The 27,997-nt window shown below is 47.0% G+C and overlaps 2 protein-coding genes across 7 annotated transcripts; one reads left to right on the top strand and one right to left on the bottom strand.

The window, feature by feature from the left end:
• Window positions 1–27,873, bottom strand: rhbdf1a (rhomboid 5 homolog 1a (Drosophila)). Of its 6 annotated transcripts, XM_078084033.1 has the most exons (23): window positions 27,771–27,873; window positions 24,456–24,647; window positions 23,924–23,967; window positions 22,907–22,985; window positions 22,572–22,716; window positions 7,563–7,707; window positions 7,335–7,474; window positions 6,521–6,628; window positions 5,021–5,234; window positions 4,572–4,778; window positions 4,326–4,448; window positions 4,070–4,233; window positions 3,677–3,928; window positions 3,479–3,590; window positions 3,309–3,383; window positions 3,035–3,196; window positions 2,839–2,939; window positions 2,690–2,753; window positions 2,385–2,479; window positions 2,194–2,269; window positions 1,812–1,912; window positions 1,144–1,297; window positions 1–974 (listed from the first exon to the last, which is right to left on the bottom strand). In XM_078084033.1, the coding sequence occupies exons 5-23, from the start codon at window positions 22,670–22,672 to the stop codon at window positions 555–557; spliced, it is 2,814 nt and encodes a 937-aa protein (XP_077940159.1). In that variant the 5' UTR covers window positions 22,673–22,716; window positions 22,907–22,985; window positions 23,924–23,967; window positions 24,456–24,647; window positions 27,771–27,873; the 3' UTR covers window positions 1–554. The 6 variants fall into 6 exon arrangements, with proteins under 6 accessions (XP_077940159.1, XP_077940161.1, XP_077940158.1 ...); XM_078084035.1 differs by lacking the exon at window positions 6,521–6,628 and having other exon boundaries at window positions 27,771–27,868; XM_078084032.1 differs by lacking the exons at window positions 22,907–22,985; window positions 23,924–23,967; window positions 24,456–24,647; window positions 27,771–27,873 and having other exon boundaries at window positions 6,521–6,625; window positions 22,572–22,687.
• On the top strand, window positions 25,948–27,765 carry mpg (N-methylpurine DNA glycosylase). Its single transcript, XM_040190811.2, has 3 exons — window positions 25,948–26,276; window positions 26,677–26,881; window positions 27,072–27,765. The coding sequence occupies exons 1-3, from the start codon at window positions 26,115–26,117 to the stop codon at window positions 27,491–27,493; spliced, it is 789 nt and encodes a 262-aa protein (XP_040046745.1). The 5' UTR covers window positions 25,948–26,114; the 3' UTR covers window positions 27,494–27,765.
• Window positions 27,874–27,997: the final 124 nt, after the last annotated feature.

Genomic DNA, 27,997 nt, shown 5'->3' with positions numbered 1-27,997 from the left:
TTTTCATTTGCAGATTTCTTTTACTGTTTTTTTCAGTTACATGTGATTAGACAAGGTAGCTAAAACGCTACCAAGTTCAAGACAATCATCACCTCTTGAGAAGCAATACACAAATAAAAGAAAACATTCGAGTGCTCATTATTCTGTAACAAAAATATGGCAGTAGTTGGTACATTTAGCAACAAGGCACCAACGGTATCGATATTGGATTTTTGTCCCTGCTTCTGTTTGATTCTGGAGTGTGAACATCTGCCTGTACCAGCGCTGGCTTCTTGAGCTCCTGCCTCGCATGTAAAGGGCATCAGGGAATTTTGATGAGGTTCAGAAGAGCCATAACTTTGTTTCACTGGACAGCGACGGAGTGATAATGACTGCCGGTGAACATGGAGGTGATTAAAGGAAGTGTTTACGATGAGTCACGAAGGTTTTTCATACTGACGGGGTAAAAAACAACAAAACGAGTACATTGTCACTGTTCGTATGGGAAGGGGACAGTCGGTCCACACCTTTTGACCTGATGCCTTCCTGTGGTACCCCCCCCCCCCCCTCTCCCTTTAGTGGAGGTGAGCGTTGAGGTCGTACTTTGCGCAAAATTTGTCCGTGAAGGGGATGCAAGTTAGCAACTCGCACCAGTCACACTTGATTGGGTAAACGTAGAAGAGCACCACCAGGCCTGAAAAAAGCCCGACAAACACCAGCAGGAAAACAATGATCTGACATCGCTTGCGATACATGTCCATGCGGCCGAAACTGATGTAGGGCAAGATGGCGAAGGACAGAAAGAAGCCGGAGATGAAGCCACAAATGTGGGCAAAATTGTCGATCCATGGCAGCAGCCCGAAGGCGAAGAGGAAGAGCACCACGCACAGGAGCTTGGTGAAGGCCCTCCAGGGCTGGGCAAGGATCTGCCAGCTCTGAAACAACTCCACGAACAGGCAGGCTAGGATCCCAAACTGAGAGCCAGCTGGGCCCACCTGACACAAAGAGAGCGGAGAGGAGGGTGTAAATAGAAAAACGTGTGCACAGAAACGTACAGTGTGATATAAAATGATAAGCTCCTAAACGGGAAAACCTCTGACACATAACACAACGCGACGTGATGCTGCTGCACCAATATTCTGTGGGTGTCAGAGTGGTGGTCACCTCCGCTCTGTAGGGCAAAAAGATGGCCGAAGCAAGGTTGCCAGTGATGCCACTGAGAATGTAGATGATTGAGATGCGCAGCCAGCCCGCCAGCTTCTCCAGGTCCCTCAGGATGGTCATCTGGAAAGCCACCGACACGAGGCAGTGGAGGATCCTGGCAGGACGGAAATGGACACGGTGCTCATGTGTGTGCCATCTGACGTGTGTGTGTGTGTGTGTGTGTGTGCGTGCGTGCGCGGGGGTAGAAAACGCACATGTTAAGACAGTTGTACTGTGTAAGGCCGAAGCCCTCAGCAGACCAGCAGTCCATCAACGCAATCTGCTTCTATTTCATTGGAGCTTAATGAGTTTGGGTAGCGAGGGCACTTTGTTTAATTACCCAGGGGACAGATGGGTGAAGCCCTGCTTAAGATGAGGTCAGCACTTTCGGCTGACTGACAGGTCGGAATTAAGCCAAAGCAGTGCTGTCAGACAGAAATGCTCAGTGCAAAACTGCAATAAATCAATTTGCATGTAATCAATGAGAGAAACTCTAGTAATACATAAATAAATAGGATTTTTTCACGCAAACTTAACATACATTATATAACAATGGCCAAAATAAAATATATCAAATTTCTCTTTTTTTTAAATGTATTTTTCTGGCAAATCTACAGCTTGAGACTCACCCAGCATGCAGGAAGAGTGAGAGCCAGAGCCTGTAAAACTGATCTGGGATCTCAGGGTTGAGGAAAGGCAAAAGTCCACACACATCGTCCATGCAGTGCACCTGAAGAAAGACACAGCACAGCATATTAGGGAATGCCCCTCAGTTACACATATATACTCACTTATAAGTATATATTACACCAGATTGCATTAGCAACAGATGCATCTCATACTGGGTTTAGCACTTTGTTTTAAATTAGATAGACCCATTTACATCAGAAGGCTTATTGCAGACGTAGTGCAGCGTCTCTTCTCCGAGCGACAGCGTTTCCCATTAAGTCACTTATACCAGTGAGAACATAAAAGGCCTCATTTGTGCCTGATTAGGAGAAAGTTGCTTACTTGAGAACAGAGAGTAGCCTCCTCGTGAAAGTAGCCGTTCATGAAGTCACAATATTCCCGGGATGTGATTTCACACCTCGAAAAAAATAAAGAAAGAAAATAACAAATGAGTGACCTCGTGATGTTTTTTCCATCCTGTTTTCTAGCAGCGCAGGTTAAATGTTCATCACCAGGTACATTAGATGCCTCACCTCCCTTTGGTTCCAATGCAGCATGGTCGGCCTGTGATGGTACAGTCTATATGAGGCAGGTTGGTGTGGTTCCCTGTGTTGTACCGGGTACAAATCTAAAAGCCAAAGCAGCAACATTAGCTTTTAAATCTTATTTTAAATTATATCCTTTCTAGATTGCTCAAACAGGGGCTTGTAGCGGCTTTATTGAGAGGACAATGCAGAGGTATTCCATGATTGCAAACGAAAGGCTTACAAGGGAAACTGTAACTCATTTCAAAAAATCATCTCCATCTTTATGCCAGACACGGTTTTACTGCACTTACTGGCCACTTGCTGATGTCATCGGGCCATTCATGAGGCGATACTGAGGCGGGCTCCAGACATATCCTGTCGAAAGACAAACACATTATTTGTACCAGCCAGCATTTCTTCATTTGGACTGTGTAACGGAATGACCTTTAGTTCCTCTCACCTCGGATCCTGATGACACACAGAACCGTATTGTCGGTCTTTACCGTGTAACTTGGGAGTGCTGGAATGCTTTGGCCACTTCACCCACACAGCTAGAGTACTCTACAAATACAGCCACAGATACGGGGTTATAATTCCCCACGGTGCCGGTTTGTAGCAGGATTATGAAATGAGAACAGGGCTACTTGATTACACACCGAGCACTGTTCCTCGGAGGTTTGGACACAGCCGGAGCGATCGTTACGCACGCAGCAGGCGGAGTTGCGTTCGATGGCTCTCTTTTCCCTGATAAGATCATGCACCTGTCCGTCCTGCCGCATGCATGGAGAGAATTTGGCCCCCAAGTGGATAAGAGCCTCCTACAAAGAGAGAGAAAAAAAAAAAAACATACGACATAGTATTTATTTTAAGACACTCACATGCGATTATTGCTTGTATTCTTGAGCTTCAAATCATGAGAAGAGTGCTCACCGACCCCGGCCCGATCCAAAAGTTCTCCTGCTGTACAAACTTGACATTTTCATACACACCTTTGTTTCTTAAAACCTACAAGTCAAAGAGAGGAAGGTTTACGTAAAATGGGCCGTAACGAGATGTAACATATTTTGTTCATGAATCATCACGACTAAGCCGCCACTCACGGAATCAACTGTCTCGTGCTGGGAGAAGCCCACTGGTGCGATACCATAGATGCATACAGCCAGGATAGTGATGAGCAGGTGGACAACGGTGATCCAGTATGTAAAAAAAGGCCTAGAGGAGATAGCGTGTATGCATTCAACCCCTTTCTTTCAAAACGCACACATATTATTGGTCCGGTCTCTGAAGAGGTGCCGTACCTGTGGTCATCCATGTCCTCTATCTGTCGCTTGACGTAGCTGTCAATGCGCTTGCGGTACGTGCGGTTCGTGAGCCTCCCCACCATGCCCAACCCGTAAGGCCTCTTCTCTCGGGCGAAAAGCTTCTTGACGGGCACAACGATGCGCTGGCCGCGCCGCTGCCCGGTGACGCTCACAACCTCCTGCCGCAAGGGCACCTTGGGCGGACCCGGCGTCCCTTCTTTGGCTTTGCGCCACCCTCGCTCCAGAGGTCTGGAGGAGTGACCAGAGGAGACAACACATCAGCCGACAGATCAATAATGACATGTTTCGAAAGAGTATTTTCTGTATCTGTGGGTGTATGAATCAAGTAAAGGAAAAGGGATCAGTGGAGCCTGATTGGTTAACTCGTACAGCAGGAGATGACTTCTCTCCAGCTCGGTCTTATCGAGCGCGCTGCCTGTCAGCTCCGTCTCGTCGTTCTTGCTGCTGGGCTCTTCCTCTTTCATGGCCGCCTCAGACGCCGACTCGAACACCTCGTCGGCGTATGTAGACAGCTCCTCCTGCATCATAATATCCTAGAAAGAACATTTCGGAGAGAGAATTGTTGTTGTTGTTGTTGTTTTTTTAAAGTATAAATAAACGCGTTTTGTCGTTGTTCCCGTCTCACTCTGGCAAAGAAAGACGTGTCCAGTTCATCGGGAAAGTCAATCATGTCCTCCTCCATGAAGCTGGCCGGGGTGAAGCTGCGTCTTTGGGCCCGCTTCAGCGTGCCGTCCCGTATTGAGCGCCCCTGCGACGGAAACGCACACAGTAAAGTCCCACAACATTGAGAAAAGGATAACGTGTCATTTATTTCAAAGCATTGCAGTCCGCATATTTAATCCGTCAAGTGGATTTCACGGCTCTCGCTCACCTTGACGAGTGCCGCCGCGGCCCTGAAGCTCATCTTTGCCACGGACTCCCTCTTGCGGCGGCGAGGCAGTCGATTGAGACCCGAGCGGGAGCTGGTGAAGGAGCAGAGCGAGGCGGCTCCGGGCGTGATCGGGGTCTGAGGGACGCTGTAGCCGTCCACCTCCTCCACCATGCGGAACGCCCGTCCCCTGGCCAACGGGTCCACAATCTGGAGACAAGCGGGTTCAGCGGAGAGGCGTTTGAACGAGCCACAGTTGACCAAATAAGGTCGATTTGACGTAAAAAAGACTGGTCTCAAGAGGAAGGGGAATTTTTGGTCATGATGCACCTGTGTGCCAGGTTTCGTTTCCATTCAACATACGTAAACGAGAGCACGGGCCTCAATTTTGTTGCACACATTCTTTATTTAAAATACGTATTCTAATAAAAACCACCCATGAATTCCTTTACCTTTTGCATGCCATATTGTGAGGAAGGGACGTAGAGAGGAGGCGGCGTTTCCGTGCTGGTTAAGGAGATGTTGTCCTGGCTGGGCAGATCCAGCTCTCGTATCACCTGCGGTTTCAGCTTCCCGTAGCGCAGGCTGCAGTGGCGCAGGCTTTTCCGCTGCCATTTCTGAGTAGAATCGCCGTCCTTACTGACCCCGAACCAGTCTGCTGTTCCCCTAACACCAGAAACACGGAACGCTCAGCTCCGGGTCATGCTTCGCTTTTCCCAGAGAGGCAACATTTCAGATGTAATGCAACTCATTGATGACCCTCTTAGGAGCCCTGCACGTTGAGGAATAGATCAACCAAACATGAATGGGACCGACAAGACTTCAGTTCTTAGGATGAAGAAAATTGCCTGAGGCGGCGGAGGAAGTAACGGGCCCAGTGGAGGCTGGGTATGCTGGGCATGTTTTCCTCCAGACACACTGGGACCGACAGGCGCGCACTGAATGCACCGTGGAGAGTCACAAAGTCTACATGTTCAAAGGAAGAGTGAGCGAGAGAGGACACTGGAATTAGATGCTGCGAAAGAAAGCCAATTTGTTTTCATTCTAATTTGAAATGGACAGCAAACCCAATTAACAGAGGAGATTCTTCTGAGATTTTATCTGCGTCCTACTCCGGCCCCATTTGCGTCCTACTCTGGTCCTTTTCCACCAACAGTTGATAAATACACTTGCAATCTCGCTGTTGAAGCCTAATAGGTACCAGAGCAAACAAAGTTACTGGACCCCGAGGGCAGGAAGTGGAAGTGGAAACAATCTTCAAAAGGAAAGTTCTGGCGGTTTCTACACTAATTACCAGCTGCAGAGTGAATGTTTAGTGAAGTTTTGCAAAAGCCACGTAAGTGGGGGACTTTGTGCTGGTTTCTGGTCCTTTACCCTCTAAATATGTGTCAGTGACAATATTTTACAGCTTGTGTATAGTATATAAGATACGTGGGCCTTTCATTGCAGCGGCGGACATGACCTAGCTAACCGTGATTTCGATGAGTAATGAGTATGTTTGAACATAGTCAAAGCCCAGCAGGCTAGTGTCCATCAAAGAAGCCTTCAGACGTGGGATGTCCGCCCTAAAACACTTACTCAGAACTACTCCTCGTGATGCATGCTACCCCCCCCCCCCCTCTCAATATAACCGGCTGCCTCATTCCTGCATCTCTGAATAAAGGGGAATTTGTAAAAGGACAGCTTTTGGTTTCAGGTCCTTTTATCACTCACAGCTGCAACAGTTGCAACAGCTGGTGACTGAGAGCGAAACCACAATTATTGGGACTCTTCTGGGGCGGAAAATGAACGCGATTAAAAGAATTAAAGCGACATTGGCGAAATCATGCCATAATTGTGATTGCACGGTAAACATGCAGACAGAATATTCCCTGTTTCCTCATAGAAAACGAGTACTTATACACATCTGACTGTAACACCTCTACAGTCTTGTGAGGGACTTCCTGCCGTACCTGAGCAGGGTTCTGGAGAGCGAATGGTGTTTCCTGATGCTGCGGCGAGCAGCCCGCTGCCCCTTAATGGGGACCGTGTTAATCCGCTCAAAGTGCACCCTTCTGCTGCTGTGACCGGGCCCGGATCGGGGCGAGAAGGGACGAAAGGAAGGAGAAGGAAAGAGAAAAGACAACGAGCAGTGAGAAGGAAAAGTGCAGCTGGACAGTGCTGTAGCCTTCATGCAGAGAGAGAAAAGCAGACTCGTATGTTTAGACCTGGTCCTCGTTGAGATATAGAACATGGGGAAGGTTATTAACAGGCAGATGGCACAAACGGTCATGCAAATTGGAGTAAAACGGTAAGGAGAGCAGAAACGCTGAAGTTAAATGGAAAACGCCATTTAGGCGCCATGGGACACATCGCCAATATCCTCCATTATGTCAGCATTCGCTGCTTGTATTATATGCTCAGCTGGACAGTTCTTTCATTCCAAATGAAATACCAGGATTTAGTCTGAGTAATAGTTTTTACATTACATCGCCTGTATCAGTGATGTAATTTAACAGAATTTTACTGAGCGTGAGAGTAAACGTGTGCATGCACATGAGTTTCCAACAGGGGGATTTCTGGCAGTTTGGGCGGGGAACAAATGCCTGGACAGCAAGACGCTTCGGCTGCTTAAACCAAACCAGAGGGCCATGATCACCAACATTATTATTGATAATACTCGACTGGAAAGGGCTGAAATACATTGTTCTAATCGCGGAGCGTGCCACAACGCACTCATGTCAAGACGTTAATGTATAAATCCAGTGCATTGTTCGGTGCGTTTACCTCTTTATGGTCTGAGTGATGGATGACTGGCGTTGTAAGACAGGCCGCCGGGTGTCAAAAAGGTCGCGGGGTGGTGACTGGAGGTGAGAGGTCTCCACTGGCATGCTGATGCTGCGCAGGAAGCCCTGCCTCTTCACGGGCTGTACCGGAAAGGATGCATCGGATAAGTGTGAGCACAGGTCATGACAAAAAAAAAAAATGAAGCGGCGATTCAGTGAGAAACATCACCTGAACAAAATTGGACGGCTCGTCCAGCGACATCTGAGCCGTGGGAATGTCCAGTCTGAGCCAGGGGGGCTTTTTCCTCTGCAGGCTGCTGGTGCTCTCCCGCCGGGGTTCAGCCATGCTCTCTGTCCCACCCCAGGCCTGCCAGCTACACAGAGGGACAAGATGATGTTCTGCTTTAGAAACCCATTGAAATCTTAATTAACAGCACATAATCAAAATATATATTAGTCTCAATGAGTTTGTGCTGCAAAGCAGTTTCACAAGAGGGTGCTAAGGCCCCGGATTCGATTCAAACATGGGCGTTGACATTACTCTGTTCATTAGATAATAAAGAGGAAGCCACTGGGGGTAGACCACAGGGGTTTACTCGCCCTTCCCCAAAACAGATTGCAAAGACATTTTTTTAAAAATAAATGAAAGCTAGGATAGTTTTGAGACTTTCTCAATCCTACAGCTAAAATTATATTGAATCCCTCATAGTGGTTGAAGGTTCCGCATCCAACAGACCTCGATCTAGACTAATGACCTTGCATGCATTACGGCAGCAGGCCTGTGAACCAAAGGGGGAGCACGGTCGATCTCGCCATCAGTGGGTGCAACCCTGTTATCACCAGAACCTTCTTCAATTGTAAACGCACTTATCTTGGCCCCGCTGGTTCACTTCCTGCTTAAATTTCGACAGTGCACAGGATTCGTTGCTCACACTCTTAAATGATCGAGCATTGTGCTGCATAAATATGTGTTTACATTGTTATGCATTTATCTGTGATTAAAACAAATCAGCTGACAGGAGGAATGTACAAAATGATGACTATGAATGAATAATGAAAGAAGCACAAATGTGAAACTTGCAAAAGAGGGTGTCTCCGCAGCTGCAGAGCTGTAAAACCAGATGGGGAAAGAAAAAAAACAAAACGCTTTTAGGTCTTTGAATTAATTGTGTTTCACAATCGTCATCGTCACACACGTCTTTATGTTGCATCAGGGGCTTTGAGCTTTTCTGCTTGTAGCAGGTCACATCCCCACTTCTCGTGTTACAGATTTAGCTCCACAGCTTTCAGTAACCACATCTGCTTTGCATTGACATTTCATGGCACCACAGGCTTCTGTTTTAGCCAACGTGATGATGGGAAGTGTTTTCAGGGAATGTCAGCAGAGGAAAACCTCAGGCTGAGGGCAGCAGGGGTCAACCGCGACGTGTTAATTTTTAAACATATTCTAGCTCTCGCTGATTGACATTTCTCAATTGATTTACTCCATCATCATATTTCTACCACGTTAAGTCATCGAGCGGGCTACAAGAAGCAGAAAAACGAGATGGGATGTTTATGAAACACTAGTGTGCATTATCTTTTATTTCAGTCAGTCTGGACAGTCAGGGGTTATTAGACTTTTACATTGAATGTCCTTTGACCTCCACTGACATCGTCTGGACTGTGATACCAGACGATCAAAGCAGATGCAGTCAGAGACTGTTGAAACGGAGATTGATGAAAGGTGGGTGAGGACCAGTAAACAGACTGCAAAGTGACATTTTTTTGTACATTCGGCGTCACATTTTTTGGTATTATTAAAGAGAGACTAAAAGATAATCTGCCTGTGAATGCTATAAGAATCATAAACGCAAAACCGATATATTCGCTTGTGCCCAACAGGCCACCCTCTTGCCCCTGGCGAGGACACCCGCCCATTTAATTACTTTTTGCAGTTCGCTCAATCAGCGATATGTCAAAATGAGCCTGGCAGAAGATGCCAGAAAAACTCCGCCGCATTAACGCAGCCGCGCAGCTATTGTCATGGTTTTCCATTAGCGGCCCACGGTAAAACCCCCCCGACGCCTGTCCGACAACCGAGCCGAGTGCCTTGAAAGTCTGTCTCCGTCTTTCCCTCTCGTCCTCCTCCAAAGTCAACATGGAAGCTGAGCCGGCATGTGCCTGCAACTCGTGCTCGGGAGGAATTCGGCCGGCGAACAGTTGGCGTAGTTACTGCTCAGACGCGAGCACGACCAACGGCAGCCACCGACTCATTTCTCACGGAGCGCTCAAAATGCCAGTCATTTCTGCCATTGAGTGATAAGATATCACTGCACAGAGAAGGTAAGCCTCAAGGCTGTCCCCCGGTCTGAGAAAGACGCGTCTCCGTGGGCAGAAAGTCCTTCAGAAGACGAGTGTCCTTGGCGGACTGAGAGTTCATTTAATTTCACATTTGGCAATTATCCAGGTTGGAGGATTAGCCTTCACTTCAGCGTGTTATCTGCTCACGGTCAAGTTTGACTGAACGTCTGTTGTTAGGCTTTCCTATTGAAGTAATTCAACCCAATCAAATGCTTTAGAAAATGCACAACGGGGTCTTATCTTACTTTTTTTTGCCCCCTGGTTGAGATGTGGCATGGCAACAATTCTGTGCGTGTGATAGTTCCCTATAGTGTTTACATTCCCAGCACTGATTTCAGGCATACATTCTTTAGACCACAATGATTTAATCTAGCTTCTAAAAAAAAGAAGTTGTTTTTACTTCAAGATTCACATCTGAAAGAGGGAAAATCACCCACACCCATAACGTTGCCCTGCCGCGGTTTGCTTCTTGTGAGAAACTAACACTTCCTACACAATTATAAAGACCCATGTTAACCCCGCATGGGTTGTTTGTAATTATGGGGCTGGCATTGCTTCTCCGGGCGCCTTGTCTCAGTTAGGCAGGCGGGGGAAACAGTCAGGCGGACGGATCATAGAGGACAAGCGGACGTCTTTCCAGGTGAAGGGACGTCCAGCCGGCCATAATGACCGGGGTTGACAGGCATAACCAGCACTCTCCGCCCCCGTCTGGGGAGCCGGGATCTGCTGTAATTCCTTCTGCATACAGACTCCAGCCCGTTGATGTTTTCCATGCCATCATTTAATATAATCACTCCGTAATGGTATCCGGTCATGCAAAGAAAAGGCACCGGTTTATGACAACAGCTGCCAAAAGGTGAGGCTTAAAGGAAAACAGAGGACCGGCTCAGTGGAAGGAGCTCTGTGCGAGGGCGGCGGCCATGGTACGGCTTAGTTTTCTGCTTTCTCTAACCGCTCTCAGGATGCTAAGAGAGCATTTTCCCCATTTCCCCCATTCATCATAAATAAAATAGTGATATGGCCATGGCCTATTTTTCTTTTATATTGTATCCGTCATCTAATCTTCAGTTGCCTTTGAACGTAAAGCAAATGAAGGACACACAGATCTTATCACGCATCTCAAAATGTACCCATGGCACAACAATATCACACCTTTTATAAAAAGACTACATATTAAACACGCCTGAGATGGTATTATAAAATATTTGTTTAATCCTCTCTATCCAGAGCCCGTTTGAATCTCAACGCATGCCATACCCACATTCCTGAACATTTGTGGCTGCACCGAGCCAAGCTGAAATGGCAGAGGAGGAAACCACGTGAAGTCTAACCGTTATGGACAGGAGCTGGCTGGTTCCCGGGTACTGGGTGTGCTCTACCGCTGTGCGCTACCCCGAGGAGGCCGGCTGGCTGCAGCTACACCGAGGGTGGCTGACCGAGCTGTGTCATTGGGGCTGACGAAGCCCCGGGGAGGCGAGCCGAGCCCACCGTGGGTCATAAAACCAGGGTTGACAGTAGGTACGAGGATTTGCTGCCTCGCGTGCAACAGTCATGAGTCATGATCGAGGACCTCATCGATCTGGATAGCGAGATAAGGCCTTTAAGGTGCAGCGCTTCCCGGCCTGAAGCCTTTGGTCCCGTTTCATTTGCTCCTTTGTCCACTTTTTCACCGCTTTGGCTCCAACCATTATGCAGTGTTACCGTAATAATTTCTAATAGCTTTACCCAAGGAAGCTTTTTTCATTTTGAAGAGATGTTTCTGCAATTCCAGGTTCTAGATTCCGGTCTTGCCTAAATGGCAGAAAGGGCTTATGTTTGGTTTTCCCCATGCTCCAACAGTTAGTCACTCACTGAATGCTTCTACTATCCATTGTTTCTTATGTTTCACTCCATGCTGGAGGCAAGGCTCGACACTGGGAACAATGGAGGGAAACCGGCTATTCACAGTCCGTTGTTATATGTTGTTCTCTCGCTTGCGTAACCAAAACAAAGATCTCGGTAAAGCCGCTTCTCAACATAAGAAGACATACAAAAGCAAATTAGATATTTTATCAAAACAATTTACTATGCAAGACACGCTCCAAGCTACTGTTGTGAAATCAACCTTAAGACCAAGCAGACGTAGTTCCCTGAAGGGGGATTTCATAACGATGAGCAGAACTCATGACCAGAGGAGTTATAGCGAATGGGTGGAGGTATTTGGGAAACATCATCACAGATCGGACAATTCCTCAGAATAGGAGATCGAAACATAAACAGCCCACAATTAACATTACAGAGGCGCGTCTCGTCCTACTGGTATCCGAGGCCCATCTGCGCACTAATCGCAGAGCTATGCGTTTGATCTTTATATAGGACATTGTGCCTCCGACCGGTTTCGACGGAAAAAGCTGATAAAACTACAAAGCTACTGATATTTCATTTGTGTAAAGAGAACAGAAACCGAGACGGGAACAAGCACTAAATCAAGGCTGCAGAACGGACGTTGGTGCCAGGTGACATAAACCGGTTGTGAAAGCAAATTTAAGATACAGAATTGCATCTACAATATGATAAATTAAATAATGTATCGGTTGTGTCTCCTTACGGCCGTTATGGCCACTTTTCAGATTCGACTTCCACACACATCGTTCTTCCACAAAAAATTAAATTGAGCTTTCCGAAGTCCGGGCTTAAAGCCTTTTCTTATCTCTCTTCCTTCCCATTATAGGAGGATGAAAATAATCCACAAAAACACAGTCGCAGGCCAGAGAGGGACGTGAAACTGAGCGACAGTAAAGTTGCAGTCATCTGAATTGACTCCAGTGACACGTGACAAGCTGTCACACCAAACCACCTTACGACATCAAAAAACCACACACACACACATCTCTGAGAGACATCAGAAATATCCGTCGCAGCTGACCCGGAGATCAAATGTCACAGCTATCTGAGGGGCGGCGATGGAGGGCGGGTGGTTGAGGGTGGGCACGGCCGATACGACCGGCCAAGGAAAGGGTGGAGAAGCTCGGGCCTTTTCCCGTGTTTCACAAAGACTTTTACCGCAGGCTTTCAGCACTTGGTGGGGTTTGTACAATAGAGACGTAAGCGCTTTCTGTCAGTGGCTTCAGTGTGGAGAGACAGATTTGTATCGGGTCCATTGCCAGGCTCCCTCATTGTCATAACGGTGTTTACCAAATGACAGGATCGAGTGCCAGAGATATGAATAGCTCACTGAAGTATAAACGGCCTCCCAACAGCGGGCTGTGTGCATGTGGCGTATTTATAGAGCTCAACTTCAAATGTACATCTGGATAAAACTCTAGACCAGTATGAAAAACATCCTGCTGCAGATATCTTGGCAGTGGGCTGTTTTCTGTGGAAAAATAAAAGTGAGCGCGTCGGGCCAGGTCTAATGGAACTGGATGCGTTAATTTATCTCAGTCTGAAGAAATGACCACCACCAGAAGCAATATCTGTGATCACCATCGCACCGCCTGCCTCACTTCCCGTCTTCCTTTACAAAGCCTCATATATCGGCGGGCCAACGCAGGTCCTACAAAATTGCGCTTGGATATTTTATCTGCACCAATACCAGCCTTTATACGTGCAGCAATATCCTGCACAGGAAATCAACATGACGGACAGGGGAGGTGTTCCAAAGAGGACAAAGGAACAAACACAATTACTTTAATATCAGTGTGTTTGCAAACATCAACCAACTTCACCTCGACGCTGCTTAGCATAAAGTTTTCTTACTTTTTGCTGTGCAGGTGAAAAACGATTCAATGCATAACTTATTTAATACTTGAATTATTTACTAATAATTAGTCCTGCGGGTGAATTATTTACTATATACTTGGAGCGGCTATGCACAGCGCCGTTAGTCTCTGTTATCAGGATTATTAACAGGCCTGTTCCGGCTCACAACTGATCAAACAGGCCCATCTCCCCTTCAGCGAAAATATTAAGCGCACTTGGCAAATCTGCGTGGTGTCCCAGTCCGAAGCTGTGGACAAGTCTCTGATCTTGAGGAAGGAGCTGACAGTGAGAATTCCCTCAGCGTGGGCAACATCTACCTCACAGGCCGAGACAACCAAATCAAGTTTAGGAAATTGTGTGGATGTTCCATGACCACTTCGGTTAAATCGGGCGACACCCTGTCGAACCAGACCACAGTGGAACGGCCTTCACGTCTTTAGGATAACGCAGTTGATAAGCAGTCGGTTTTAATGCCGGCCGAAGAGCTTATCTTCAACGTACTGTATCTCCAGCTGCACTACGTGGGAAAACCCAGCAACCCCTGAAACCGAGCCAACAATGTCACGTTGAGCTAAAGACAGTACGGCACGATAAACATGGACAGTAAGTGAAATTCAACAAGACTGTGATACTTAATCTCAGAGGCGAACAAGAGGACTGTGGAAGTAGTTCAAAGCAACAGCTACAGTGTTCAAATGGAAAAACGAACCCGCACGAAACAACGTACAGTTTAGTCTGAGGGATGAAAAGTAGATTATGCTTCTGTTTGCATTCTCCCAGTAATGAATGATATTAATAAAAGTAATCTGATTCACTCGAAGATGGAGACTCATATTTCGAAATGCTATTTGTAAAGAATGGAAACACATTCGTTGCGCAATCAGTTCAAAATGTTCCTCTTGCAGCAAAGCCCATGTCTTCAATCTCCATTTACATTATTCAACAAAATGCATCAAGCTTTCTGACAGGGTGATTTCTCACCCATCGATCCGTCCTGTCCGAGTTTATGACTTATTAAGGGAAGACGCTTTACACAACAAAAGGGCAGTGAGCCATCTTCCTTGCAGAGGCCGGTCCTCGCAAAAGCATCCTGAGGGTACAAAACAATCCCCCCATTGTTTTTGGGAGGTTTGACATTCTCTTTTAAGTGAGTAAGAGGAGAATCTCAGAAGCAGTGTGCCCTAACAACATGTGATCCCCATCTAAATAGTTTCCAGCATGATATCAGCCTGAATCAAGCCTACAAAAGGCTGCATTGTGCGGTCGAATGTGCATTGGGCTGAACAAGGGTCATTGAGCAGCCTGATCGCACTCAAAAAAAAAGAAGAAGCAAAAAGCGAGCTGAAGTTTTCATTCCTCAATCAATGGAAATGGCGCACTAAGCACATTTCCAGATGAGCAAATTACTCTGGCAATATGCGTTAACTCCATCACGGTTTAGCAGAGATGTTGTATTTGCTTGTACGGCTAATTGACAAAACCTAAATCCAAAGTAACAGAGAAAAAACGGCACCCACGCGGGTTTATCTCTCGCCGGTATCAAAAATACAAAAGGAGAGCCATCGGCTCGGTCATCTCACATCCTCTGTGGACGACCACCAGCCTGGAGAGAGAGACGCTCATTTCACCGAGGAGTGCTGGAAGGAAGGAAGTGCAGAGTAGGAGGAAGGCGGGAGACGTGCAAACCAAAAGGCAGGAAACACACTGCAGACTGGGAGCATTCCGCGTGTCCGGTCAACACAACCCCGGAAACAACATACACTCTTGCTCACAAGCACAGGAACACATCCTTACTGCATATGTAAACATACACATCCCATCCGCGGCCACGGCGGAGCGTCGGCACTGTAATAAAAGGCCCAGCCGCCCACTAAGGCCTGCAGCGCAGCGTAGTGTGACATTGAAACGGACAGATGTGTTAAAGAGAGCAGATGATGTGTGCACTGTACACACAAGTTGGAAAAACACTCTTCAATCCCATTTGTTTAGCGGTTCCATGTCCACAATCAATGCCTGTCGTGTGTCCCAGAGCAAGTCACCCAAACCCTAATTGCTCCCCGGGCAAAAATGTAAAAAGCCATGGGTTAAAAATGCAATGTCGCTTTGGATAAAAGCGTGGGCTAAATGACCTGTAATGTAATGTACAGTATGCGTAGGCGCGCGGCGTGTAGGAGTTTAGGCAGATGAAGGACAGGGGATGTCATTTGAGGTTGTTGGTACCAGCAGCATACTTTTGCACTAAAATACACATTTTTACACACACATTTTAAACCTGATTCCACACAACTAGGTATTTTTTCTGAACAAAGACAAATATGTGGATGAGAAAAAAGTGAGAGGAGGCAAAGAGACGTCATCGGAATGAATTACACGGTCAAATTGAATCTGATGGTGAATGACTTGCAGATAAAGTAGTTTGACCAACGGATCAGTGTCGATGCAGAAACACAGAAAGTGCTCTAGTTGCGAGGGCTGGAAGCGTTGGGAAGGACACACGCATCAATCCCACATACATCAACTATAAAAGGAATAAAATGTACTTCGAAAACCGTGTTCTTGAGATGTCCTTTGGACCCAGAAGTCTGTGGGTCTGAAGGTCACCGCGGTGGTACGCAAGCAGCAAAAACATTGCTTCATTCCTTCACTTGGAATATTTTTAGACTCGAGGGGGATTTTGTTCAGTGCAAGTTCACTTGTGTTGGAGATTTCCCAGACTCTGATAAAGGACTGAGAGGAAGTGAGAGAGTTCCCGAGGGAACACCCAGAGGTGAGGCCAGGTCTCCAAACTGGGATCGGGGAGATGCAAAAGCAAGGATGATGGGGGGGGAGGAAGGAGGAAGAATAAAGCCAGCTGGGCCAAGAGATCAGTGGAAAACTCCCTTCGAATGCACAGGAAGACTGGGATGACTGGGGCAGGTCCTTTGGGATAGTCATCGCTCCCGTGACTGATTTAACTTAAGAAAACAGACCAAAGAGACCATTTTACGGAGATAAAGTCCGCTTTTTACCCCGCGGGTCACAGAGCACACATGTGGGGATGTTTCCTTAGTCTGTTCATGTTTGACAACAAGCTAAAAGTCGTCACACAGCAGCGAAAAATGATCAGGAAATGTGACATTGTTGAGGAGGTTTAAAAAAAAAAAAAAGGGTAAAAACTGCCCGCCTCCATGAGTAAATCACGTTTGATTTGAATAACTCTATATTTGTCTTTCCGCTGGTTTTGAGAGAATATGTTTCAGCACATATTGGGCCTTCAGCGTGATGCCTTGACTATAGCAGGGCGTGATCAACTAGGCGCCATAAATGAGAGGCTTTACATCATTTTCCCTGGCTCGCGACATTACGAGCTCCGACAAACTGGCGAATGGAAAGGGAAGTTGGCACGGGTTTGGCGAGAGGCCTAAGCAGTAAAAGAGGGAAAGTCGAGAGTTAGAGATTCAGGTACGTGTTCAAATATGCCAACACCTGGTTGGATTCCACATGGGTCCGTCTGAACATGGAGCGCAGTCCAGCACGTTTACCAAAATCAGTCAGTATGACAACTGAATGCCGAAATGAGCCTTAAGGATGTGCAGCATGGGGCACATTTCACTAATCTCCCAGCACTCGTAGTTCAACACATTGATGGTTCAAAGCCATAGAATAGAAAAAAGGGCATTCAAACCAAACAAGATCCACCTCTTCCAGAAAAGAAATCCAGTAAAAGAAAAGTCACAGAGGAATCCAAAACACACCCTAATTTCTGGGAAAGCTGCTGGAGTGAGTTTGGAGCATGGTATGTGATGTTAGTGGGTCGGTTATAAAGGTCCGGATATAACTGTGTGTGTGTGTGTGTGTGTGTGTGTGTGTGTGTGCAGCTCTATTGAGCGAACAGCCAACTCCAGTCTGGTACACAATGAGGAGTCACAGCCTCAGGGTATGACGTTCGACTCTGCCAACGATTTGGGGCTGGTGTGCGTGTGTGTGTGTGTGTGTGTGTAGGGGGGGGGGGTTATACTATTTAAACCTGCTGTAACGGTGCTGGCGTACTGTATCAGACAATGATATGAGGGAAAAGTAAACAACACAGTGCTGGCAGCATTTAAGGCCGGTGCCGCGTGCCTCCATGTGTCCACTGAAGATTAACAAAACACACAAAAAAAGCAACATTTTCTTCTTTCTTCCTTTTGAGTATTAAGTTCTGAGCTCTTCCGTGGTGAGCAGAGTGTCAGAAAAGTTTGACAAGTTGTAACGTGCATATGGATGAAATCACATATTAATGACAACACACAAACAACTTCTGAGTCGCCAGATATTTTAAAATTCCTGACGCATGTCCTCATCTTGTCTCAGTAGGTAGTATTTAATTCATGTACAACCCCTGTCCAGTCAAAAACCAAAAGTATATGCACAAAATTAAGTGCATTTACTTATACTTATTTAATAATACTGCACAGAAGTATTCTAACTTGCCCTTCAAGTTATAACGATGTTAATAAAAGTTTGAGCTAGAGGAACAAAACCCTCTAAGACAACGCAATTGCAACATACCTGACGTATATATTTCTTTCTCGAAGCACAGGGTAAAGTGAGATATTTATTGGGTTATCTGCACAACACGCCCCGAGAAAGCTCTTCACGCCTAAAGATCAAAGTTCAAGGAACCACTGCAGCTCGTCTGTGAGTACCAGCCTCCCGGAAAATGAGCTTTATCCTGAAGTTTACCAGCCTCAGACACGCGTTACTGAGGGCAGAAGCAAAAGGGACCAAAAGCATCAAACTAAATTAGACGTTATCCTCTGTACTAATGCGTACTGTTGGCCTTAACCAAACAAATCCCCCCCAAAACAATTCATTCACTTGTATTTTTAATTTAGTCGTCCTTCAATTTTCTCCAAACCCGGTAATAAAAAAAAGGTTTCCAGTAAATTCTGGGAATGCTGGTTCATGTGTGTGATTGTGTGGCACACGGCAGGCGAGGTGCTGACTGAGAGAAGGGCAGCGGCAGCCCCGGGGGCTCAGAGGTAGACCTGAAATAGCCATGCTCCATTACAGCATTACATCACTACTGACTTTACCGGCCGTGGCTGCCGGTGCTTCACGCCGCCATCAACGCTGCCGTGGGATGGGAACAGCAAGCAAACAAGCAGCCGCAGGACGAGGATCTGTGCCCTTCCTGTATAATTAAAACCCATGCACCACAACCGACACGTGTATGGTTTTGGGGGGGGGTTTTCTCCCTCGCTAACATTCCTTACTGTGAAAACCAGTTCTGTTTTCCCACACATGGTGGCAATCGTTTGGCACGCGAGGGAAAGCGCCGTTCCTGCTTCCAGCAACACGGTGAAAACTGTGATCACGTCAAAATTCCAAAAAGGGGGTACGAGCCGAGCGAGTATGAGGATGAGGTGAAATGCTCTCTCACCGGCAAACGTACCCGACGCGTCTCTTGTCTGCACGAGCGCGTCAGGTACGTCATTGATTTAGCAGGAAAGCATGCGTATTGTCTCCAAAGTAGCAGAACAAGTCTGTTAACATGTTTGACCTCTCCAGATACTGCGGCCGTGCCCCACATTCACAGATCAACTCAGGAGACAATCTTCACCGCAGCACACCAGGGCGTGCATGCGGCGCCAGACCCACGCCAGTCCCAAAGAAATATGCAATCCATTTTTTTTTGTCCACTTCAGGTTGCCTGTAACAAAGGATTCTTCTCTTCTTGATTCTTGTGATACAGATGTGCTTGCTGGAGAAACAGAGGTTCTTTGGAGGAGCGTGTGCTCGGTGCACATGGGACTGTTCGTTTTTCCTGAACCGGTAGCCCAGAGACAAAGTCCACAGACGAAGAAAGGGACCAACAGTCACATGGAGCGCACGCCGGGTGCAAGATTTCAGATGTTTTTTTTCGAAACGTCCATCGTTGAATGCGTCGTCTCATTACAACAGAGCCTCCAATCTACAAAGGAAGATAAGACGTGTCCCGCGTGGAAAGGTGACACGTTGAAGCGATTAGGCCCAATATGAAGAACATCACGCTGGCTGTAATGCAATGAATGGCGGGTTGATACGCGGGGCATAAATTAAATCACGCTGCAGCTCTTGTAAGAAGGCAACACCTTGAAGCCGTTGTAGAGCACTTGGCCAGACTGACAGACAGATACCGTGCCGTGAGTCATGCAGGCATCCCCCCCCCCGAGCTGAAGAACGCACATACCAGCCAGTCAACCACAGGCCGGCCCGGATGGTCCACCAGCCTCAGCCGAGCTGCTCACGCCCCCCCCCCCCCCCCCCAAGTATCACGTACACCCGCATGCACCCACCACATAAGCGTCCAATCAAGCACACTCGCACGCATCATGAATACTCCAATAATACTAATAATAGCAGCGCTGCCACTATCACACATCAGAGCCCCTGCTTTTTAATCGGTGCGATTACATCACCCAGAGCCACGTGATAAGGTTTCGGGCATACAAACCAGGCCATGTGCTCCTATGTCCCGTCTGCCAAAATAACTCAGCAGTTTCCAATGCAGCGCGTCTACGGTTTCCCTTCACTCCGTCCAGGTATCGTGGGACGTCGGGGGCACGTGACCTCTTGCATGTCAACAAGTTTGCAGTTTCTTGAAGCTGACGTCCTGCAGCTCTCAAGCGGAGAGGAGTGGAATGTGGACATTTAGGAGAACCCCCTCCGTCATGAACGATGATTCAGAGGATTGTATTTCCTTTCGGGACTGCTTGTCACGAGTCGCTTTGAGTCACCGTGCGTTTGTTCCTCTTGAACGCCAGAGTTTGGAGGAAAGGGGCAGAAGTGATGCTTTCAAGCTCAAAGGAATACAACTGTATGAGAAGCGCCGACCGTCTCACACGCGTCTCACACACATTTTCAGCCATAAAGTATGCGACATTTGTGCGTATAAAATGGGTAGTGCGGCTGTTTTATTCGCGGAATCATGCATTAATATTTACAATTGTCTTTGAGGAATGAGATTACGAGGACGCCGATGAAGAAGGTGGAAGAGGAGCATGGAGGAGGTGGAGAAGAAGAAGGAGGAGGAGGAGGACGTGGATGAGTGAGATCATGGTGTGACTTTATGTGTTGCACGATATGGCAACACTTTCTTACAATTCTCAGTATACATTTATAAATATCTCCCTAACCTGGCTTTGTTTGAGTAAAATAAGAAATCATTTAGGACATTGGACTCGGTTCACACTTGTAGGGAATTTTACCATTAGTTATTTATTGTTTGAAGAAAAAAAAAGGGTGAGTTTTCCCTTCAAGGTAGAAGCATTTCCACTCCACGAGCACCTTAAATAGCCCGTTGTCACGATGAACCCCCCCCGTTGCCCCCCTAGAAGCAGTAACCCCCAGCCTCAGCATGCTTACCACGTCCACGCTGTTCATGAACTTTCAACCAGACGACCAGCGATTCGATCGACTTCACGCGCGGCTCGTTTATCCGCCTCGATCACGACGCGTCGCGCAGCGCCGCGCCGCGTCGCGCTTCTCCCCCCCCGCCGCCGGCTGCCGCCTGCCTTCCGCGGGGGCGACCGGGCGGGAGACACCCGTGAAATAATGACAGAACTTACCCTCAGAACGACCGGCACCGACGATCCGCAGCGGCGGAAGAAAAAAAACAGAATCCGGTGCAGCAGATATGTCTTCCCCGGGCAGCAGATGAGATGATTTGTCACATCATCCTGGAAGACGCGCAGGAATGAACGCGATCTCTTCCCACCCAGCAGATGTGTGTGGCGGGGGGGGGGTTAAAGCCCGGCCCCGGTGCCGAGGTATTAAATCAGGTCACTCTCGATCACACCGGGGTGGCGTCACCGAAACGTCGCTCCCGGTTCTACAGACAGAGCGTTCCCCCACTGCTCCATGGACCGACCCGGGGTAAGTTTTCTTCCGCCGGTTGTAGCCTGATGCAGTTTGACGGGGAGCGCGCCCCGCCCTGGACCGGGAGATGCGCGACCAATCGGCGTGGACGCGGGGAGGCGCTGCCGCTCGCGACCGGGGGGGGGGGGGGGGGGGGGGGGCGGTGACTTAAAGCGGGATCCGCGGTACCGGACCCGGACCCCCCCCCCCCCCCCCCCGAGATCACCGATTCTCTCCAGGAAAACAGCCGAACCCCCTGAGTGGTCATTGATTAGACACGAACCGCACACTAAGTTGGGGTGCGATGGAGGTTGTAAAGCGTTATGTTTAGTTTAAATGAATTGCACTGCAGGGCGGTAAAATAACCCCCTCAAAACAATGTTGATGCAGAATTGGTGTCATTATATTGAAATTGCTATTAACACATATCATCGGCATCACTTTTTTGCACACTTACCAGAGCTACAGTTTTATTATGGCCTTGATCCTTTACTATGTGGGATTCCTGTCACCGAACCCCCCCCCCAAAAAAATAGTCAAAATAATTGAAGTGATCCATTACCCCTTGAAATCACATCCTGTTACGTTCTGAGAGTGCGGGAAATTAATAAATACAACTATATAAATGTTAAGAAAGTATTATTATTATTATTAAGCCATGTTTTTCCCCTCGTCCATTCTTTTGGTGAATCATGCAGCGTTGCCACATGACACAATGATCCCATGATATCATTGAACCCTGTGATTTACTTCTAAATACTGAGCCAATGAAGAAAATGGTTGCCTGTTACATAACCCCCCCCCCCCCCCCACGTTTTCTTCAATTCAATGAGCACATTCAACACCATCATATGAGTTTTGATCAGCTGATGTTATTATGATAGAGATCTGTTAAACTAAGCTTGAACACTGTTCACGTCTGCTGATGCTGGTTGCTGGTTGCTCTTGTTTCGTTTGTAAGGAGTAAACAGCAACATTAAAAAGAAACATAACTCAGAAGTAATATAAAAGGACCAAAACATTGTCCTGGAACATTGTCTTATGGATGAATGAATCCAGATTACCACAACGACTTTTCTCATCATTGTTGCTCCTCTCTTGGGATTCTGCTGCCGTGTCTTAGTGATTTATTCACAACAAAACTTCTCCGGCGTTCCCGAGGCCTTTTCACAGCAACTAGCTGTGTGGCACGTTGGACTCAAATTTATTTGGGCCGTATGAAAAGTTAATACATTCATGTCTGCCATTCAAATCTGTTAAAATACATAACAAGAGTCCAACACTTCGTACTCACAATCCCTCGTCTTCGCTCTGTGAAAGAGCATTTAGAGCCTTCCTACTTGTCCGGTAATAGAGGCTGCCGACCCATTTTAGGAAAAGACCACTACGGTGCATTCCTTCATGGTTCCAGTGAAAGCTAAGATCCACCTGGGGACATTCTGCAGGAGAGAGATTGATGTTGGGAAGTAGGATGTTTCTGGGGTGCAGACAAGGAGCACCAAGTATACTAGATTCATGTGTGCTCATCGGAAGTGAACGTACTTTCTTGCCACAGGAAGTAGAACAAATTTTGTAACACATCCCCCCCCGCCCCACGAACAATATCAGCAGCTCTCCAAAATATCTTACTTTTTGCATCAGGACTATTCACGTGAGGTCGAGCCAAAAGGATGCCGCAGGCTCACAGGAGACGCCTCTCACAATCGATCTGAGAAGAAATGACTGAAAAGCAAAATGAGTTTGTAGGGTTTTTATCAACTACTTCACGTGCACTCAGCTGTGTAAGGACCCTCTCGGTGGCCCGAATGACAGGCCGCGAAGTTGCAGTAATTAATGGCGGCGTGTCCCCCGGGGGGGCGGGGCGGCGGAAGCTGAAGCAAAGGCAGCAATTAGGAAGCAACGCGGGACCTGTAGGTGCACTCAAGGGCCGCTGGTGCCCCATCAATCAGACACACGCTTAAGTAAAAGGAACTGGTCAGACCGTCAACGGCTTCCTCCTCCCTCAACCGACCGCAGTGAGGTTTCTGCTAACACGGGTGACTTGGTTTACCAAAACACAGAACTATTCAAATGGTCACCAACACGATGAGACGAGACCTGCTTTTTCTAGGGCACTCCATTTTTTTAACAGAAAATACATATTAATCCACACTGAAACACTGTTATCTTAAGGTGCTGTTTTCCGCACTGCACTGATCACACGAGCTGAATCCCTTTAGTTAAACTTCAGTGCAGGATTTCATTCGATGACGAACGGCAAACCACTGTGCGGTCGGCAAATACCACATGCAGAAGCAGGCTGTTGAGCAGATTTATACTCCCTGTTTTTTGCGATAAGAGCAGTGAAATCCTGCAGACAGCCCTCCCCCTCCCTCACTCAACAGTTGTCGGCTCTGAGGGCCACAGGTGTGAGCAGAGACAAGGAAGCTGTTATCAGAGTGGGTTGAGAAAGGTGACGGCGATTTGAGCGCAGGCTTCATCCACAAACCCAACAGAGTTTTTCTTCTTTAAATCATCTAAAAGAGCATTCAGACTGTCACTGAGGCCTTGGACCTGACTGTGGCTTTCTTTATTTCAGGGCAGGTTTAAAGGAACGTACAGTAGACACGCGTGTGCGTGGCATTCCCGAACATGTGTGGTTCTCACACGTAATACCGCTCCCGTCGTCCTCCCGGTGAGAAGCCAGCCACCTGTGCGGCAAACAAGACAAGGGACTCATGAATCATTGACTGTCATCAATTAATAATTAATCCCATCAAAGACTGAGAATGCAGATGACTCCCAGACTCGTCGGCCTCTTTTGTGTCAGAAAGAGAGTCACAAACAAGTACGTATATAGTTAAAAAGGTCCTGCTGAAGGAAAATAAAATAAAATCTTTGTGTTTTATTTTCAAATATTACTACAATTTGATCAATCTGCTTTTTTTAGACATGCTGTTATGATCTGAAAAGAAAAAAGAAGTTATAAGGTAACCTTATTAGGAATGAAGCAATTCATTCATTCATATGTTTTGTTTCGTTTGATGTTATACTTTCATATGACCACATTTAAAGATAGCGATGTCTACCACTGAATTAAAAATGTATGTAGGAAGCCCTTCAAATATTTCACTAGTGTAAATTTGAATTTTATAAACTTTTAATGAGCATTAAGGTAATATATATATAGATATCACACCCAGATTGACCCTTATTCCTCATAACGTTCTCGGACTCATGGTGTAGTGAGTCCTTTGCGTTCTGCTGGTCCGTCTGCACACGCAGATGATTCTCTGCTCAGCGTCACTGCTGGAGGTGAAAGTGATCCAGAAGGCAACGCTGCGGCCAAGTTAAGGCGTCTAAGATTATGGGCCGCTGTGGCAATGAGAGGCTGCAAAGACAAAGAGCACAGCGTCACTCCTGACAGGCAGTGGAAACACAGTCAAAGCTAACAATGGCCTCCATTGGTCCACCAAAGTAAACAACTCATGCCAGAGTCATTTTACAGAGCGTGCTCAGCAGAATTGTGTCTAGATCATATCCTGGCCCGATGAATCAATCCATGTCTTCATGACTATGATTCATGTTGTTGTAATAAATTAATTTACCATCTATCCAATGACTTTTTAAGTGCCTCACACAAACACTGCACTTTCTGCACAAACACACACACACACACACACGCACACGCGCGCACACACACACACATAATGTCCCTCGTGGCTCCTCTCCAAAGATCTGACTGGAGAAGAGGGGCCTCTGTGGGGGTACATTTCTTTTGGTAGAATTGTTATCTGTGTTTTTTCATGTTAATTAATTTAATACTGTTAAATAACTTATTACACTAAATGAAAATTTGTATTGAAAAATCTGTAGACAAAAGGATTTGTGATATACGGCGTATTCAAAATTGAGTGAGACAAAGCAAACCATCACCAGGATTTACCCGTCGACTGCACATACGATATTGCACATACAATAGTCAGAACCATCATAAACTAAACCCTTTCTCCCCCTTAAACTCTTTTTAGACTTGGCGACCTATGACATTTAAAGGCTCAAATGCACAGTTATTGTATGACAACACATTGATTAAAACTCAAGACCATCTCACTTGCACGAATGCACACAGGCCGTTGATATTTTCTGCTTCTTTTGTTTGCTTTTGTTTGTTTGCTTTTTATTTGACAGATCAACATGATTATCGTGGACCTACTTGCCCCCACGTAGGACGTAGCTAACCTTCCACTCGCATCGGTCGATGCATGCATTCGTGCGTTTGCAGACCGGCACACGGTGCCTCACAACAGCACAGTTATTCTTTCCCGATAACGTCGCAGTCGGCGGCACCATGTCACACACTGTTAGTCTTCCAGAAAGCCACATGGACCCGGTGCCCGGGGCCAATCTGGCGCCGTCTACTTCCTGGGCACAGGCCGGCATGAGCGCACCAGCTCTATTTATAACCTTTTATATTAGAGCGCAGTGTTTTCAAATGAGGCTGAGGAGATAAGACAGCAGCAGGAAAAGTCCAGGGTTAAGAGGGGGGGGGACAAGAACAGTTAGCTGCCATTTGAAGAAAACTTCTACGTCTGCTATGTCACATTTTACGAGTATGTGCAAACGACACAGGAGGAGCTTCCTGCTCACAGACTGGATTAACACACTTATAATGACAATTCATACTGAATAGTGGGTGCGTTAAATGGTGCGCGGCCCCTTTAAGAGACGCGCCGTCGTTGTTTCCTGTTTACTGGGACCAGCGCTGTGCGTTAATGGTTGACAGCGTTCAGAAACGCGCTGCTGGCTATTGGAAAACAGACAGGAGGTTTTATCACGTTTCAGGGGTTTCGCCGGGATGGCAGGGAGAAAAAGAAAGACTCCCGCATCAGGGTTAAATCCCACGGATTTGAAGGTTTCACCTGCCAAACTGAATAAACAGGAATTAAGTCAGCACAGACTCAAGGAGGATTTTTTCAACCAACCCTGTATCAGTTTGGCTAAAGCGTTGCTTGGCAAGGTAACGCTGCCATCTATTCGTTTTGTTGCTCTGTGGACAGATTGTGTCCAACAATTAAAAACATTGATCTCAATTGACAAGCTACACCCTTATAAAAAACAAAATGCATCCGGGTCGGTCATCTGTAACCCAGGACTGCAATTAAAGACTATTTTCTTTATTAATCGATTCATTGGTCTGTATAGTGTTTGCAAATTGGCCTCAAATGTCTCCTTGTGAGGGATGGACAGCCCACATTTAAATAAATGCACCTGTCAAGCACCCACAAGACTTAAAAAAAAAAAAAAAAAACATCCACAAAATTATAATTTATGTTTTGCCATTTGCGCTGAATCTCTATCAATATACTTGTACAAATCAATCGACTAATCATAATGAAATACAATCTTTGTCCCTGCAGGAGTTGGTTCGCAGGTGTGCAGATGGTACTGAGCTGCGAGGGAGAATAGTGGAAACAGAAGCGTACCTCGGAGGGGAGGACAAAGCGTCCCACTCAGCTGGAGGCAAACGCACCGAGAGGAACGCTGCCATGTTCATGGAGCCCGGCACCATCTATGTGTATCCCATCTACGGCATCTACCTCTGTATGAACGTGTCCAGTGAAGGTAAAGGTCATAGAGATCACTTCCACTGAAGCATGCAAAGGGACACGTTTTAAAAAGCCCTTTTTTGGTTCCACTTCCAAATGTTTATTGATAATATATCCTACATGAAAACAGCAGTGTATGAAGGGCTGAAGGGAGGAGACAGAGTGGAGCCCTGGTGACTGATGCATACTTTGTGCTGGAACCCCAGGGGAGGGTGCTGCCGTGCTGCTGCGCGCTCTCGAGCCCCTGCGGGGTCAAACCGCCATGAGGGAGCTGAGGGCGGCCAGACGCAAAGACGGAGCCCGACAACTGAAGGAAAAGGAGCTGTGCAACGGGCCTTCCAAGCTGTGCCAGGCTCTAAATATATCCCGCTGTTTTGACCGCCGAGACCTGGCCTCCGACCCAGACGTGTGGCTGGAGGGGGGGCCCAGCGCGAATCCGGCAGGACCCCACGATATCGTATCTGCGCCCCGCGTTGGAATTGAATCTCACGGGGAATGGGCCAAGAAGCCCTGGCGGTTCTATCTTCGAGGCCACCCCTGTGTGAGCGTAGCGAATAGAGAGGCGGAGAGGCAGTCTGGAAATGTAATGAACCAGTCGGGTCTCTCAGATGTGCAGTCGGACATGTAGCAGGAATATCCCTTTAACTGCTCTGGCATCTGTTGCCTCTGTGGACTTCTACATTTAGGCAGCATAACAACTCAGGAAGAAGAAAGACAAGGTGGTAGAATGACTGACTGGTTGAATGTCTAAATTTGAATCCGCTTAAGTTATGCAAGATGTTTCTGCAACTGATCTTTAAGCGTATTCATAGTACTGATGCAAAGTTTCACTTGATACTATCTTTCACTCATGGGTCTTCCGTCGTTGTTTTTTAATAAACAGAAATTCTCTTCTTGTGACTCGCACTCCCCTTCACTCCCCCTTCGGTTCTCTCGTGGCAAAATAGCCTCTGATGTTTTGGATCCTTCCCTTTGTTGAGGTCTTTGTCTCCCCACCTTTGGGGATTCCTGAGGAGAGGCAGCTGAGGGCAAGAATGAATGTTCCACATTGGGCCCATCTGTTGTAAATACAGATGATCTAACACATCTGGGATACGGGTGGATACCAATAGTTCCAACGCTCAGAGTAAAC

This window comes from Gasterosteus aculeatus, chromosome 11 (assembly GCF_964276395.1).
Source record: "Gasterosteus aculeatus chromosome 11, fGasAcu3.hap1.1, whole genome shotgun sequence".
Lineage (NCBI taxonomy): Eukaryota > Metazoa > Chordata > Actinopteri > Perciformes > Gasterosteidae > Gasterosteus > Gasterosteus aculeatus.
This window is presented reverse-complemented; position numbering and strand designations above follow the sequence as displayed.